Source organism: Aphelocoma coerulescens, chromosome 4 (assembly GCF_041296385.1).
Source record: "Aphelocoma coerulescens isolate FSJ_1873_10779 chromosome 4, UR_Acoe_1.0, whole genome shotgun sequence".
Taxonomy (NCBI): domain Eukaryota; kingdom Metazoa; phylum Chordata; class Aves; order Passeriformes; family Corvidae; genus Aphelocoma; species Aphelocoma coerulescens.
In genome coordinates this window covers 53,012,935-53,026,849 of record NC_091017.1, presented here as the reverse complement: position 1 = coordinate 53,026,849, position 13,915 = coordinate 53,012,935, and the positions used below count along the sequence as shown (strand labels likewise).

Sequence of the window (13,915 nt, the reverse complement as noted above, 5' to 3'; positions counted from 1 at the left end):
GGAAATCAAAGTGCCAAGCACACAACTCACATCATTACTTTAGCTTCTTCAATGAAATCCTCTTCATACATCGCACCTTCCCGAATTGCCTTGATGGCCACTTTGTACTGCGCCCTCCACTTGCCAAGGCGCACCACGCCGAACAGACCGCTGCCCAGCTCTCTCATGAATGTCAGTTCTGCGGGATTAATTTCCCACTTCTCTATAAAACAAAACAAATTAACAAAGAGTTAAGGAACCTACTGACCTGGTAGAGGATAAGGAAGAGGAAAGGGAAACTGGATTAGTAGCAAATTAAGGAATTTAGGCAGAAAATGTCTTAGAATCAACTTGAAATCTGAACACTTCCAGACCTCACAAAACAAACTTTTAAGCAACTCCTGACTCACACAGACGTCAAAATTCAAACTTTCCTGAGGCCAGCAGTTACGTACTGATACTATCAAGATTTGATTTCAACAAAATGCCACCACAGAAAAGTTGCGCCAATGAATAGAAGTTGCTCACACCACCTGGTATGCCATGCTTGAACAATGGCTATTACAAATTTATATTTTAAAAAAGTAACCCCCCTCAACAAAGATCAAAGGGTCAAATTTGAGTCAGAAGTCTGGAGACTAATGAAGGAGCCAAGGCACAGCTCACTAATAAGGCAGAGCTCAGGGTATCCATGGCAGAAAGCATGAAGGAAAATACCAAATTCCCCTAGAGCCCCTGCGACACATTCTGCCTCTCTTCACTGCTGTCCCTGGCACTACACACCCTGGCACACCACCAGCCGTGGTGCCTTTGCACACTGATACTCTGTGCAAGGTCTTGAAAGTACTACTTGGACCAGTGTTTAAGTTCACATAGCCAATCACAGCACAGAATTACACCTTTTCAAAACTTTTAGGAAGTATTGTAGCATCTTAGCATACATAAAATCATTAGAAAATACATGTGTAGATGAACATAACAGGCAATCACCATAGCTGAATCCTGCCGTTGTTGGTGCTGTCGTCTTCTTTGGGGTCACTGGGTAACGCAGCCTGGTAACGAGACCTGAGGTTCAATGATAATTCAAGAGACACAGTTTACTTCTGAAATAGTGCCAGGCAGCAACTCAGCCTCTTATTCACTGCAGACTCAAAGTAAAAATATGTTCAAAAATCAGTTATAATAAATGAAAAGTAGGGGTATGTTTTTGGGGTGTATTTTCCACAATGTCATCAGAAAATGCTGGGCCATCTGAGTTTGATGTAAAGATCTGGAAACTGTGGCTCATGAGTGAGATTTATGCACAGAACAGACTTGAAAAAAAGAAGTATTAGTATCTGTGCCTTGAACCCAATTCCTATACTCTCCCCATTCCATCATACAGTGGGCAGAGACCAGCATCAGCCATCAGCTATGGATCTGAAGTGGAGTAGGGATTTTCTAAATAACACATTACTGTTCTCCCCAGCTGTCTGCTATATGGGAAGGTTAGATCATTTCAAGTGGCAGCGACCAGCAGGTAAAAAGCTAGGGCCTGGAGAGTATTCTGGGTACCAGCCCTATCCATCTGCTGTGGGTTACAGGCAGCTGATAGAAGCACTATGTGGAGCTAAGTAAGCAACTTTTCCTGACTTGATACAGCTATTCTTCTGTTGCTCTGGGCACAGTAAGATTTTATACTACATATATATATGTGTGTGTGTGTGTATATATATGTACACACAAAACCTTTCAAGTTATTGTCCATATTGAAATACCATGAAACTGCAGTTGTTCATGACTTCCCTGGAAAGGAAGGATCCACAACCCCCTCAAAAATTTCATTAAAACATTAAAATGTCTCAAACCCCTTTTCAAATCAACCTTAAGTGACAGAAATAATCCAATCCATCTACCTGCTGCGTTATGGCTGTGATATTCAATTATTTCTGGAATGGAGTTAAAGACATGTTTTTCTGCGAGGTAGTACTGTTTTGGTGACGTCACTGTTTCTTTTATATGGTAGTGTCTTATTCCTGATGAACCTTCCCTGGAAAAATAATAACAATAACAATTAGTAATAATATCATGTCATCTATTGTGAATTTTTTAAGAGAAGCACATTGACAAGGAAAAGTAAACTGAAAGGGCCAGCACAGGTGCCCAGTACTACACGCTTTGGGAATAGCTTGAATATCAAACATCCTAAGTACTGGGAACTTGCCTTCATCTCAGTGCTCAAACCAAGTTGAAGATTAACCCAGAAAAGGTTAATTTTCAGCCCAGCTCACACATGTGGACACAAATGCAGGTAGGCAGTAGAGAAGAGACCAAATGGGGTAGAAAGGCAAAACCTTTTTTGAGTGGGGGTTAAGGTCTACACTGGATTAAAGCAAATGGGACCTAACCATGGAGTTGAGAAGTTCATTTCAGGCACCCATCTTTTCTGTCACAGCAGCCCTTGTTCCTTTACTGTACACTCCCCTGGGCTTTCCCCCAGCCAGTGGATTTGGATACGGATACAAACATTCACACAAGACAAGGTGTGCAGAGAAGCCATAGGAACTCACCCTCCAAATTTTGTATAAAGGGAAACAGTATACAGTCCAGGCTGACTGGAGTCTCTCACCACAAAACCACCTTCTTTATCCTAAAACACAAGCACATTGACAGTTTCATGCAACTGGTTTTAAGCTACATGACTCTTTCACTTGGTTCCAGGATATGAACTTGCCAAAATAAGCCTCTGCTTTAACTAAGAAGGTATTTGAATTTAATTTCACTGTTGATACTGCAAGGGTGGATGTGCTCACCTCATTTCTGAGGAGCTGCTCTGCCTTGCTTCTGTTCAGGTTTCGGCTGTACCACCTGCAACACAACATCAGCAAATAAAACTTCCCCGAGGCGCATGATTTACCTAAAATGCTTTAGGCAAAGTATCATGAAGCTAGAGATTAAATAATTTTATGATAAATGAAGATCAAGAATTGAACCTTTGATAACATGCAAAAATCAGTCTCTACTACATTGTTCAGTTATCCCATAAAAAAAGCCCTGAAACGAATCCAGGGAGATCCCACAAAAGCCCATAAAACTCAGGGAACTGCTGTAAGTTTTGGGAAAACCACTTGTCCAACACACCCAGGCTGATGGCAGTAGTTGCTGTGAAGAGCAGCCCAAGGGGAAGGCTGGCAGCCCTGGGGAAGCAGCTGCCTGCGCATCGGTCAAACCACCCGCGGAGCTGCCTGTCAGACTGCTCTGTCATTCAGTAGGTCCATACTTCTGGGCTTCCAGGGAGGACCCACCTAGCAAAGGGGAGGCTGAAATTATGAATTAAGTGTCATGGTTGCACATCTCTGAGCTCTGTGCTGCATGGGCAGGTTAAAGCAGCCACAGAAGCGCCAGCATGCCAGCCAGTCACAGAGAAAAATAAAAAAAGGAAAACCAGGCAGTTTGCAAATGGTGAGGTGCAGTTATTCTGAGCTACGCTGGTACCGCAGTAACCAAGCAGGGAAGTGGCACAACAGCCTTTAATCAGATTCTGCCTGTTCTGGAGATAGTGGTTTCTTGCAGTTGGTACATGACCTGGAGTAATGCTCCCTGAACTGTGCAGTGACTCAGAATTACAGCCCCAAGGTGTAAAAATGGCTGGACCAGATAAGGCAGTCCAGTTCCTTCCTTCCCTTTCTGTCAGCCCTGCAGCCCCGCTCAGAGCAGAGCAGAGCTCTTAGCAAGAGTTTCTACTATGAGAAACCAACAAAGAATTCCCTCTAGTCAAGCTAAGGGCAAAATCCCAGATGAAATTCTGCCTTCTGTCAAAACATGGCAGTAGGAGCCATATGTAGCTGAGAGTAAAGTTTTGGAGCTACTAATGTAGCTTGGAAAATAGGTTTTATTTACTACTTTCTTACAGCTCCATTTTATCTAAAAGTCATGAAGCGTGTCCTAAATTCTCAGGCACAGCAGTTTATGCTGTAATGATGTTTGAGTATCAAGAACAGGTTTGGAGACTATAATGTTAAATTTTACCCTGATGTTCTTCAGTAAGTACTGCCTAATTAAACATCAACTGGAAAACGCATTTAAAAAAAAAAAAAGCTAGACATTTATAGCTGTTAAGCTATATGCATATATCAAAACCTAAAATGCACCAAATCACATATTTTCTTGAAAACTAGAGCTTCCAAAATATCCAATCTTTTATGTTTCCTTGGAGTGATTTTCACTGTTTTCTCCCCTACTGTTTACTGCTATGAACTTTGGATAAACATGTGACTTTACTATTAAAACAACATTTAGCACACTTATAATGGGTAAATTTCCTTCAAAGTTTCCCTTTGTCTACCAGAGAATTAAGAGGGGTTTTTTTTGCTTTAACATTGATAGCCTAAATACTACATGCCTGATGGCTGTCTCACTGACTTGACCCTACATGATAAATCCCACCATAGTCAAGGAGTAGAATCTGAAAAAATATATGTCTATTTCAGTTGTTTAAGTTTAACCTCTAGGTGCTATCATATGTGAACAGTTGCTTTCAAAACGCTAAAAACACACTGTCCTTCTTGAAGCATTGGTTTCATTTTATGGTATCTCAAATTTTAATCAAACATTCACTTACTCATACTGATCAAGGTTGTTGGACTTCTTTCCTGTTACATAGTTGCTTGGAATATATCCTTGTTTTCTAAAAAAATATAGAATATATAATATGGGTGAAAACATGTCAAGAAGACAGTTGTTTCATTCTGCTAATTACCAGAGGTCTCTCGATGTAATTTATTCATTACTGACTCACCCACTCTACTACTGATTATTCAGAAACTAATTTTCCACATCAGCAGAAAACTTTCACTTTCAGCAGCAAAAGTGTCCAAGAAAACCAGCAGAAGGAGTGAAGAAGAGTGAGTAACCCTCTGCTGCTCTGTCACTCTTCTGCACTCAGAAGTCTCAGTCAGTCACGGGAAATATGTCTGGAGCCTGACACAGCCTGATAATTCACAACTACCCATAACATATGGCAACAGGAACCTGATAAATATTGAAATATGAAAACTTTCATCTTTGAAACCGCAGGGAAAATTCTAATACAGGGGATGTGAAGTTGTAGTCATTACAGCACCTCACTGCAATTCTCTCTCAACTTATTCAAAGATTGTCCCTAATGATCCAGCTATTAAATAAAATGATGACTATTCAAGTCTGGAAGATGGAGCCTGCTGAGCTAAATGTTAACCATATTGCTCCCTAATGACATGTTCCCCAGGGAAGTGGGAATACTATACCAGTCTAGTGAGGTTTTAAAGGATGGCTGATGCTTTAATTGGGGAATCATAAAATTGGAAAGTAAACATAATTGGAAAGGCTTCCAGTTCTACAGCTGTCTTTGCACTTGGGTCCCACAATCTATCTATCAAGTACTGCACTTTTTAAAATTGGTTTCTGCATGAGAATACATGGATGAGATTTCAGAGCCAGGCCTAAAGTGGGGTCTAATGCAGTTATTTGTTGACACATAGTCAATATAAACTTCTACAACACGAAAATAGCCTCATGAACTTCGTAACAAAGAATAAGGAACTAATTTTTACCCATATTTGTCTCTCGCCTTCCACCAATGAATGTCGTTCTTCTCAATCACTGTATATTCTTCACCTTTCTCTAATCTTAAATCATGGTGTTCTGTAGGTTCAAAGTCATACATTGCTACCACTATCTCCTCCTCTTCATTCCCATTTTCTTCAACAGGAACAGGGGGTGGAGGCCTTCGCTGAAAACAACACAGCATTATTACCATCCCACCCTGCTCCATTTTTCCACCCCATTCACCCTTACCATCACACCAGTGCATCCTGGAGGCAAAAGCTGGTCTAGTCCTGTGGTGTCCTGGGGGGCAGCTGGGGTACGTGGCAGCAAACCATGCAGTGCTATCTAGGGGGTTGGTTTGTGCTGCTGCCCTGCAGCTGCAATTAAAGAGCAAAGCTGGCTGGCATTTGCTTTTTGCCCACATTTTCCACCAGCTGTACAGATACAGCTAATAGACACAGCTACATTTCAGTGGGATTTTTTTCACCCTGAGATGCCTGCATGATGCCCATTGATGCACACAGATATAGACCTTTGCTCCAGGATATGGCAAATATTTTGAGAAATGTAAGCTCTTTTTCAAAAAGCAGCAATTATGTATTCAATATTTTAAAGGTTCTACCTACCGCACTTTTTTCTGGCATTGAAGAGGACAATCTCATTACATCTAGAAACAAAGCACAGGAGACGATTTATGCCTATGCATTTAGCTATAAATTTAAAAACTACATAAAAGGTTTAGATTTCAGATAAGGCTTTAATGTCTTAACAAGCCTTCAGTATGGCTTAGAAATTCAGAAAGCAAAGACAACTCCAATTAAGCTATGGGAAAAATGATTAAATATTCTTGCAAAAACTAAATCAGCCAGCAGGTTACATTGACCACAGATTTGGCAACATCTATGCCATACCAGACCATGCCACAAAGAACCCTGAACCAGCCCTCAGATGCAGAAATTAATGAGACATAAAAAAGGCATAGAGATAAAAAAAAGCATAAGAAAATAAAGCAGTGTACTTGTCACCATGATGACCTGAAAGTCTGTTAGTATTAACATCTGCCCTTTAAAAAAAAAATAAGCCCCTGATTTTTGCTTTGCTAAGTAATGCATAACAGTTGTATGTATTTTCTTATTGCATCTCTCAGATCCAAAATTATTTTTCTCCTGCACTGCTTTTTTTAGACATTTAAAAGGCTGAGCTGTGTCATGCTTTTCGTTCTGCTGAATCAGATCAGCCACTGTTTATTCTGCAAGTCTTCTAATGCAACTAAATCCCCTGATCCCCCCCACTGCCTGTGCTGACGTAAGAAATCATTGGGTTCCACAAAATTAACTGAAAGATAAGCAATGGCTCAATTTCTTTTTCTACTATGGAATTTTCCTTAAATTGAGGAGTAAATAATTACTAGATCCTTTGTTGGACAATATTGCAGTGCCTCAGCAGTGCATGCTACAGCACCCACTGTTGAAGCAGCAGCACCTGCAATCTGGATGCTGGAAGATGCAGTGCCTACAGAAGTCACAGCTCATCCAGGTTCAGCACAGGGACGTTTACAAACCTCTAAGAAAAGTCAGTCCAGTGTCTGCAAACACACTAAACCTTCCTATATCATTTTTAGCTTGGTGTAGTAACATTGAATGCAATGCAGTAATTATTCTTTCACATGGATATGCAGAGGTTTTAACAAAGAACTGAAGAGCTGGCAAGATTTCTAGCTGAATCTTTTTCACCATAAAGTTTTCTCCACAGTCTGAGGTAAAAACTTGGTCAAATAAGTTTCAAATGGGAGAAAAAAAAAACCAAATGAAATTCAGCAACTTCAAGAATTCCTTTCGGATTTCTCTAAACATTTTTTTTGGCAAGGATATTTTGCTGGCTTTTCTGTTTTTTTACAGAATACTTGGAAATTAATTTTGACTTACTTAGGCACAGTATCAATGATTGATTCTGCTCTATCAATTTGCCTAACACTCAGGGCATTCAGGTGGGATGACAGAATCATATAAAAAAGCACAAAAATATGCCAGAACAACTTCATATGAAAACATATGTACTTACTATTTTCAAAAAGACTGTATTTTTCACAGCCGGGTGCTAATTTTTCTGTCTGTCTGCAGCATTGATAAATTCCCTCTGTCCAGAATTTAGGATGATATTTTACCATTATATTGCTGTTGTTCTTTATTTCTAGAAGAAAAAGAGCATATATTGAAAGATACAAAAAAAAAATCAGCAAGAGGGTAATTTTTAGTACACATTACAATATCTTTGACATGAGGCATAATCTTTGCTTGCCCTTACTTTAGCACTGCTTCTCTTGTTGCAAGCTTACATGGAGGTGATACAACAATCACAGAGGATATATTTAGGGTGATAACTTTATTCCTGAGGGGAGTGCTATACTCCCCACCTACACCAACCATCCTAGCAGGGGTTTGGTGCATCAATGAAAGGAGACCTCGCACCATGCGAAGCAGTCAGGCAGCTGTGTAGGCTCTGGGAGCTCTGCCTCCTCATTACTGTTGCAAGTGACTCAAATTCATCTACAAACAGTGTTCTGGAGGGAAAGACAGCAGATATTTATTCTGTGGCACAAATCCTCAGTCTGGACTTTACCAGATGGCTCTTTACCTCATGCTATGGGCTTGCTGAGTTTCAGAAGTCACTCCTTGCCCTCTGATCCCCAGTCCAGAAATCATTTCTTACTACTTTACAGACCATCTGTAATTAGTGTGAGCATTTCATGGTCAGAGAGGACATTAAGAGACTCATAAAAAAAAAACCCCTTTACTCACTGTGAAAGCAATTATCTGATCACATCTCAGCAGAGATACCTCCTATCTTTTTACATCAGCTTATGGCCCACAATGTTGTCTAGCCACATCCGAACAAAACTTTTCACTGATGCCATTAACTAGCTTGGATAAACTTTTTAACTCATTGTTCAAAAGCAGAGTCAAATTTGGACTGCAGCAGCACTTCACAAAAACAAATTAGATCAGTCTGAGTATTTGAGGCTCTCAGTACCTGTTATCACACCCTGTGTATGCAAGCAATGAGCTGACCCAATAAAACATTAAAATCGGTGAATATAAGCAGCAGAAACTCTACCATTTTATTTTTGTAATTTGTTGTGGGTTGATGCTAGCCAGCAGCTAAGTACCCATGCAGGCATTCACCCACTCCCCCAACCCAGTGGGATGGAGGAAAGAATAGAAAGAGCAAGAGATAAAAACTTTTGGCTTGAGATAAAGACAGTTTAATAACCAAAAGAGAGAAAAAAACAACCCAGAAGTAATGTGAAGTAAATCACTCACCATCTCCCACAAGCAGACCAGTGCCCAGCCAGTCTGCAGGCAGCAGCCAACAGGGAAGCCAAAAACCCTAATTCCTGTCTTCCTCAGTTTTTATTGCTGAGCACAACTTTATATGGCCTGAAATATCCCTTTGTCAGTCCAGGCCTGCTGTCCTGGCTGTGTCACCTCCCAGCCTCTTGCCCACCCCCAATCTACTCACTGAGCGGGCAGAAGAGGAGAAAGGCAAATCCTCCATGCTGTGCAAGCACTGCTCAGCAGCAACTACAACACCAGTACATTTTCAACACTGTTTTGGCCACAAATCCAAAACACAGCACCCAGGTAACTCCAATCCATGCAGACAGCTCAAGCAAAAGTTCTGCCTATGTTAGATGTTAAGTATAAGCAATTCCCATTACCTTCTTTCAGGTTCCTCACCCACTGATCCCGGCTTTGTGCACTTGGTGCAAAAATGTAAAGTGTATTAGCATCATATACAACCTGGAGGGGAGAATAGAAATAATCAAAATACATTCACCTCAATGTTAATTCATTTCTTCCTCAAGAAACAGAGGAAACAGAACAAGACAAATGACTGTTACATTTGGCAAAATTAGTGTATTCAGGCACAAATACAGAAACTGGGAAAGGTTATTAAAGTTTATTATTCAGATATGATGTTTTCAGGACAATTAAGAAGACTTTTGTTATGGTATATTATCTTGACAGCATTCCTTAAAATGCTTGCTTCACACTTTGCTTTGTTCATTCTTCACTGTGTTTTTTCTAAAAACAGTTCAATTTAATGAATGAAAGCTACTTTGTAATTAGGCATTCTCACATCTGACTCAGTATTGCTCTGGAGTGACTCTTTTTTATTTCTCCATTGCTTGGGTTGGCAGAAAGCAAGTATTGCTCTGGGAGAAATGGGTCAGAGTCACTGCTGCTCCTCTCCAGCAGGGGAATTCCTCCTCACTGCAACCATTCCCTCTATAGTAAGGAGGCACAGCATCCAACCCGCACATTTTTCTTTTTCTCCTCTAAGCACTTTGTATTCTGTGTTCATTTCCATTCAATTCACAGTGAAAAAGAAAAAAAAAAGCAGCAAGTTTTATTTTGATTTTCTTATTCCTATATAACTTCATGGTAGTTAAATTTAATTTAATGTGAAAGAATGAAGACAGGGAAACTGGGCTGCCAGCTTATTTGTTCCAGCAGAAGACCAGGGCAAGGCAGTTTCCAGTCAAAATTCAAGCTGAGAGGGTGGGGAAAAAAAAAAGACCAAGTGTATGCGGCCCAACACTGGAGGGAAGGGACTACAAGGGCAGCAGAGCTTGCTGGGAATGGGTTTTAACCACTGGTCCTGAACTACCTCCCACCAGCCCCAAAGAGACAGAAAATGGACTCAGTGTTTGGCATTTACAGTAATTTTAAGGGCAGTTATGTCCGAATGACTTGGTGTTGTTGAAAAGAGCACTGTAATTCATATATTTTGCATAAAAAACCCCATACCTGAAATGGATATTTATTTTGACAGGGAATAATACCATCGCTATTTACAACTTCTACACATTTAATCCTTGAAATATCCACAGATCCTTTTCTGTACTTTTTCTATAAGAGAAAAGAAAAAAAAAATTGTAAATGATAATTATCTAATTCTCTTTTTGTTTTTCAGCAGAGAAGTCTTGATTTCTTTTCCACTTGTAACAGTGATGTCACTTAACTGGAGAAGTTGTTTGAAAACTGAGGGTATAAAGATTTGCACTTGTGCAAATGCACTGAGTACAGTAAAATTGCTTAGTGAAAAGTACCAATTCTTTCCATAGAAAGTTTCCAATCAAATGTAATCATATGTTTAAAATACTCTTCTTTACAAAAAATAACTTGAGAAAAAAGAAGGGCTTCCACCTTTCTGAGTTTAAATTATGATTAAAACTGGTATCATCTCATCTGCTCCCTTGTTCTGTTGCTGAAGCCACAATTTGACAGTTTCTGCTGTGTTTCACTAAGTTTTCAGAGAAATCTGGATGCTACACAGGCAACACAAATCCCTGATGAGACAGAGAAAAGAAGATATGGATGTAACCCTGGACCAAACTGGAGTCTGTATTGTAGGAACTTCTATGAAGAAGGCTAGCAGAAGCCCAGAGAAGCAAGGTCAAAAGCACAGATCTAAAACATCTCAGATTTAGTCACCTACACTGATAATGACGAACATTTTAAAGAAGGCACGGGTGCTCAGCAGGTGCTGCACAGTGCATGGAAAGACAGTGTAACTCAACATTCTGGAGGGGCAGCACCTTGGAAGAACAGCTGATACTGAGAGGCAGGTGTACTGAGCTTTCGTCTACACTGAAGCCTACAGGGAGACTGTATAGTGCCACCTATGACTTTTCAGAGAACCAAATCTCTAACAGGACTGGAAGTTCCTACTGGAATCTGAAACAAAACAAAAGCAGTAGCAGCTCATGGCTGGTACTGAACTAATACACATTAAAAAATTGATTTGCCAAGAACATCCAGAACATCCAGTACATCTTATGAAAGACTGACACTGTTCACACAATGCGGAAATAATTAGCAATTACTGAATTATTTGAGATATGCCAATCTTTACTCTGCTTTTCTCTTGGGGATGGAATTTTTAGCCCAAATAGCAGAAGTCTGGTACAATCATAAGCAACTGAAAACACAGTCTTGTAAACAGAAGCAAAGAGCTACTTCAGATACAGCAGTTATAATTCCATCACCCTAGAAACACTATAGCTAATTACCCATTAAGTTTCATCAGCACTTAAAATGCATTTATCACTCTGTCTCTTATGTAGATCAGTGCAGAGAAAACATTCACGAAGAATTCACGTCCATCATGCTCCACATCAGGAAGAATGACAAGGGATAAGTTCAGATAAAGCTGCAACTGTTATTTGATACCAGAAAAACCAACGCACACAAGAGAGTGTGTTTTTTACAGGGAATGTATGGGAGAATTAGGCACTTTAATCAACCATAAAGAAAAAGAGTAAAATCATAAACATTATCATGAGCTGTACTACAAAGATTTATCATGTAACGCTGAAAAGTAATTTTGTACCAAGTACGCAACCATGGATTTTTTTACCAAAAAATAATTTTAAGTCTTCTGTTTATTTTATGTTGGTCACTTCCAAACTCCAGATATTCTATGATTCTATGGTATCCCCTTATTTGAACACTGAATCCCTAAAGTAAAACATACATTCATGCAAAACCCAAAAATTGTTACTGAAATCTACACCACTGGGCAGAGCAGGCAGTACTGCTTCTCCCTCTCCTTGTCACTGTGTGGCTGACCTGGCAGTTGCAGGGCTGCCAGATTAGCCAAGGTAGAACAGGAGGATCCCAGCGAGATGAGCCTTTTCATGAAGCCTAGCATTCAACACTCCACATAACTGTGCTGAAGACACCTCTCCAGATGGCTTTCTTGCACAACATGCAAAGAAGAAGAAACACCATTCCCATAACTTATCTACCCTGCTTTCTGTGTTGAGAGGGGTAGTTATACTGCTTGGATCCCACTTGCAGGTTAACTGAGGTTGCAGGACAGATAGACAAGACACACTGGAGGGGGGGTTTTGTATCCAGAATCACAGAAATTCCTTAGAGGAACACACTATTTTATCAGAATCTCCCTCCTCCTGGGCTCAGAGATTTTCATGCCAATTCTGGCATTCAGTGAGTGCTCGCTCAGAGGACACTGACAGGAGGACAAAGGACAGGAATACAACTAGATAACCATCTAACATATAGGGGGAAAAACATAAAGGTAATCCCCTGAGGTATAGCACATCATTCTAGTAATTGTATTTCCTAAGGCATACCTTTGTATACTTTCATGATTTAGGGTGGCTCAGTTTGCTTCACCACAAGATGCTAAATTAAGCTAACTCAAAGCTGACCCACCTTACAAGTCAATCCACCTTATTAAACCTAATGTCAGGGAAGAATCTTCCATTTTTGCATATTTTATAGATTAAAAAAAACCCCACCCTTGCAAATGTGAAATTAAATACAAATCTACTGCTCAAGACATTTTCAGATCACATCAGAAACAACAATTAATGGCCACCAGCCCTCAAACTGCCAAGCGTGCAGCTCTGGTTTAGCTGAGCATTACTTATTAGTAAACTATGGGGCACAGAAGCAGGAAAGAATGACTCAAGAAAAATGTTAAAGAGACCACTGCAATTCCTCTCTCCTCCCTACTTAAATGATTTCCCTTTCCAATAATAGGGCACCTTGCACACCATAACTGTGTTGCATTTATCCTACAAGCTAATGGGTTCTATGGGCTCTGTACCCAGCCATACAGCAGACATGAAACGCAGAATCAAGGCAGAGCTTGAAGCAGTTGGGAAGTAGAGATGCAGGCATGAGCCAGCCCAGAGAAATTCACCCATAACCACTCTTCCCAACAAGTGACTTCTGCTACAAAGAGACAAAATCAGTGCAATGGCTAATCATGCAATGCTAAAGTGTAGGAAGCAGAGGGACATTTTTAAAGGTTCTTTTTTTTGAGGTGGAAGATGGCTAACACATTAGAAGAAGGTTAGATTTACTATAGAAGTAGCAGTATTCTACCAGAATATTCATGCATGCTGTCTGAATGGGATACAAGTATTCAAAGAGGATTTGGAAAAATCACAGGTCAGTGAAACGAAGGGACCTATCAAACCTGGCCCATTTCCTTACTAAAGATAGATATATGCCTCTAGAGGGAGGCCTATAGAAGCAAATATGGTTAGAATGGTAATAAAGTTATAAAAATACTAAATCCCAATAAGTAAAACAAATAGGTAAAATATGTGTTTCGAAGTCACACTAAAGGTTAGGGTTTTGTTGTGGGTTTTCTTTTTTAATGTATCTGCTTGCTGAAAATAACAAAAGGGGAGTGACTATACAAAAGCTACTATACAAAGCTTTTCAAAATGCCATTCATATTTCATATTTACCTATGTTTCAAAATATTGATTTACAGTTTTAGATGCTCCTTTCTCACAATGGGGATGGCCAAGTCTTGCTTCCATACA

At 39.9% G+C, this 13,915-nt stretch overlaps 1 protein-coding gene across 5 annotated transcripts in view; it reads right to left on the bottom strand.

Annotated features, from left to right (window-relative positions):
- TEC (tec protein tyrosine kinase) overlaps positions 1 to 13,915 on the bottom strand; it is a 47,003-nt gene that overhangs the window by 6,986 nt on the left and 26,102 nt on the right. For all 5 annotated transcript variants that reach the window (XM_069014167.1, XM_069014169.1, XM_069014168.1 and 2 more), the window contains exons 3-13: positions 10,356 to 10,457; positions 9,263 to 9,344; positions 7,606 to 7,734; positions 6,171 to 6,211; positions 5,550 to 5,728; positions 4,580 to 4,645; positions 2,772 to 2,826; positions 2,529 to 2,608; positions 1,875 to 2,008; positions 970 to 1,044; positions 31 to 202 (exon numbers count right to left, since the gene is read on the bottom strand). In XM_069014167.1, coding sequence (XP_068870268.1) covers positions 31 to 202; positions 970 to 1,044; positions 1,875 to 2,008; positions 2,529 to 2,608; positions 2,772 to 2,826; positions 4,580 to 4,645; positions 5,550 to 5,728; positions 6,171 to 6,211; positions 7,606 to 7,734; positions 9,263 to 9,344; positions 10,356 to 10,457 — 1,115 coding nt within the window. The remainder of the gene's footprint in view (positions 1 to 30; positions 203 to 969; positions 1,045 to 1,874; positions 2,009 to 2,528; positions 2,609 to 2,771; positions 2,827 to 4,579; positions 4,646 to 5,549; positions 5,729 to 6,170; positions 6,212 to 7,605; positions 7,735 to 9,262; positions 9,345 to 10,355; positions 10,458 to 13,915) is intronic.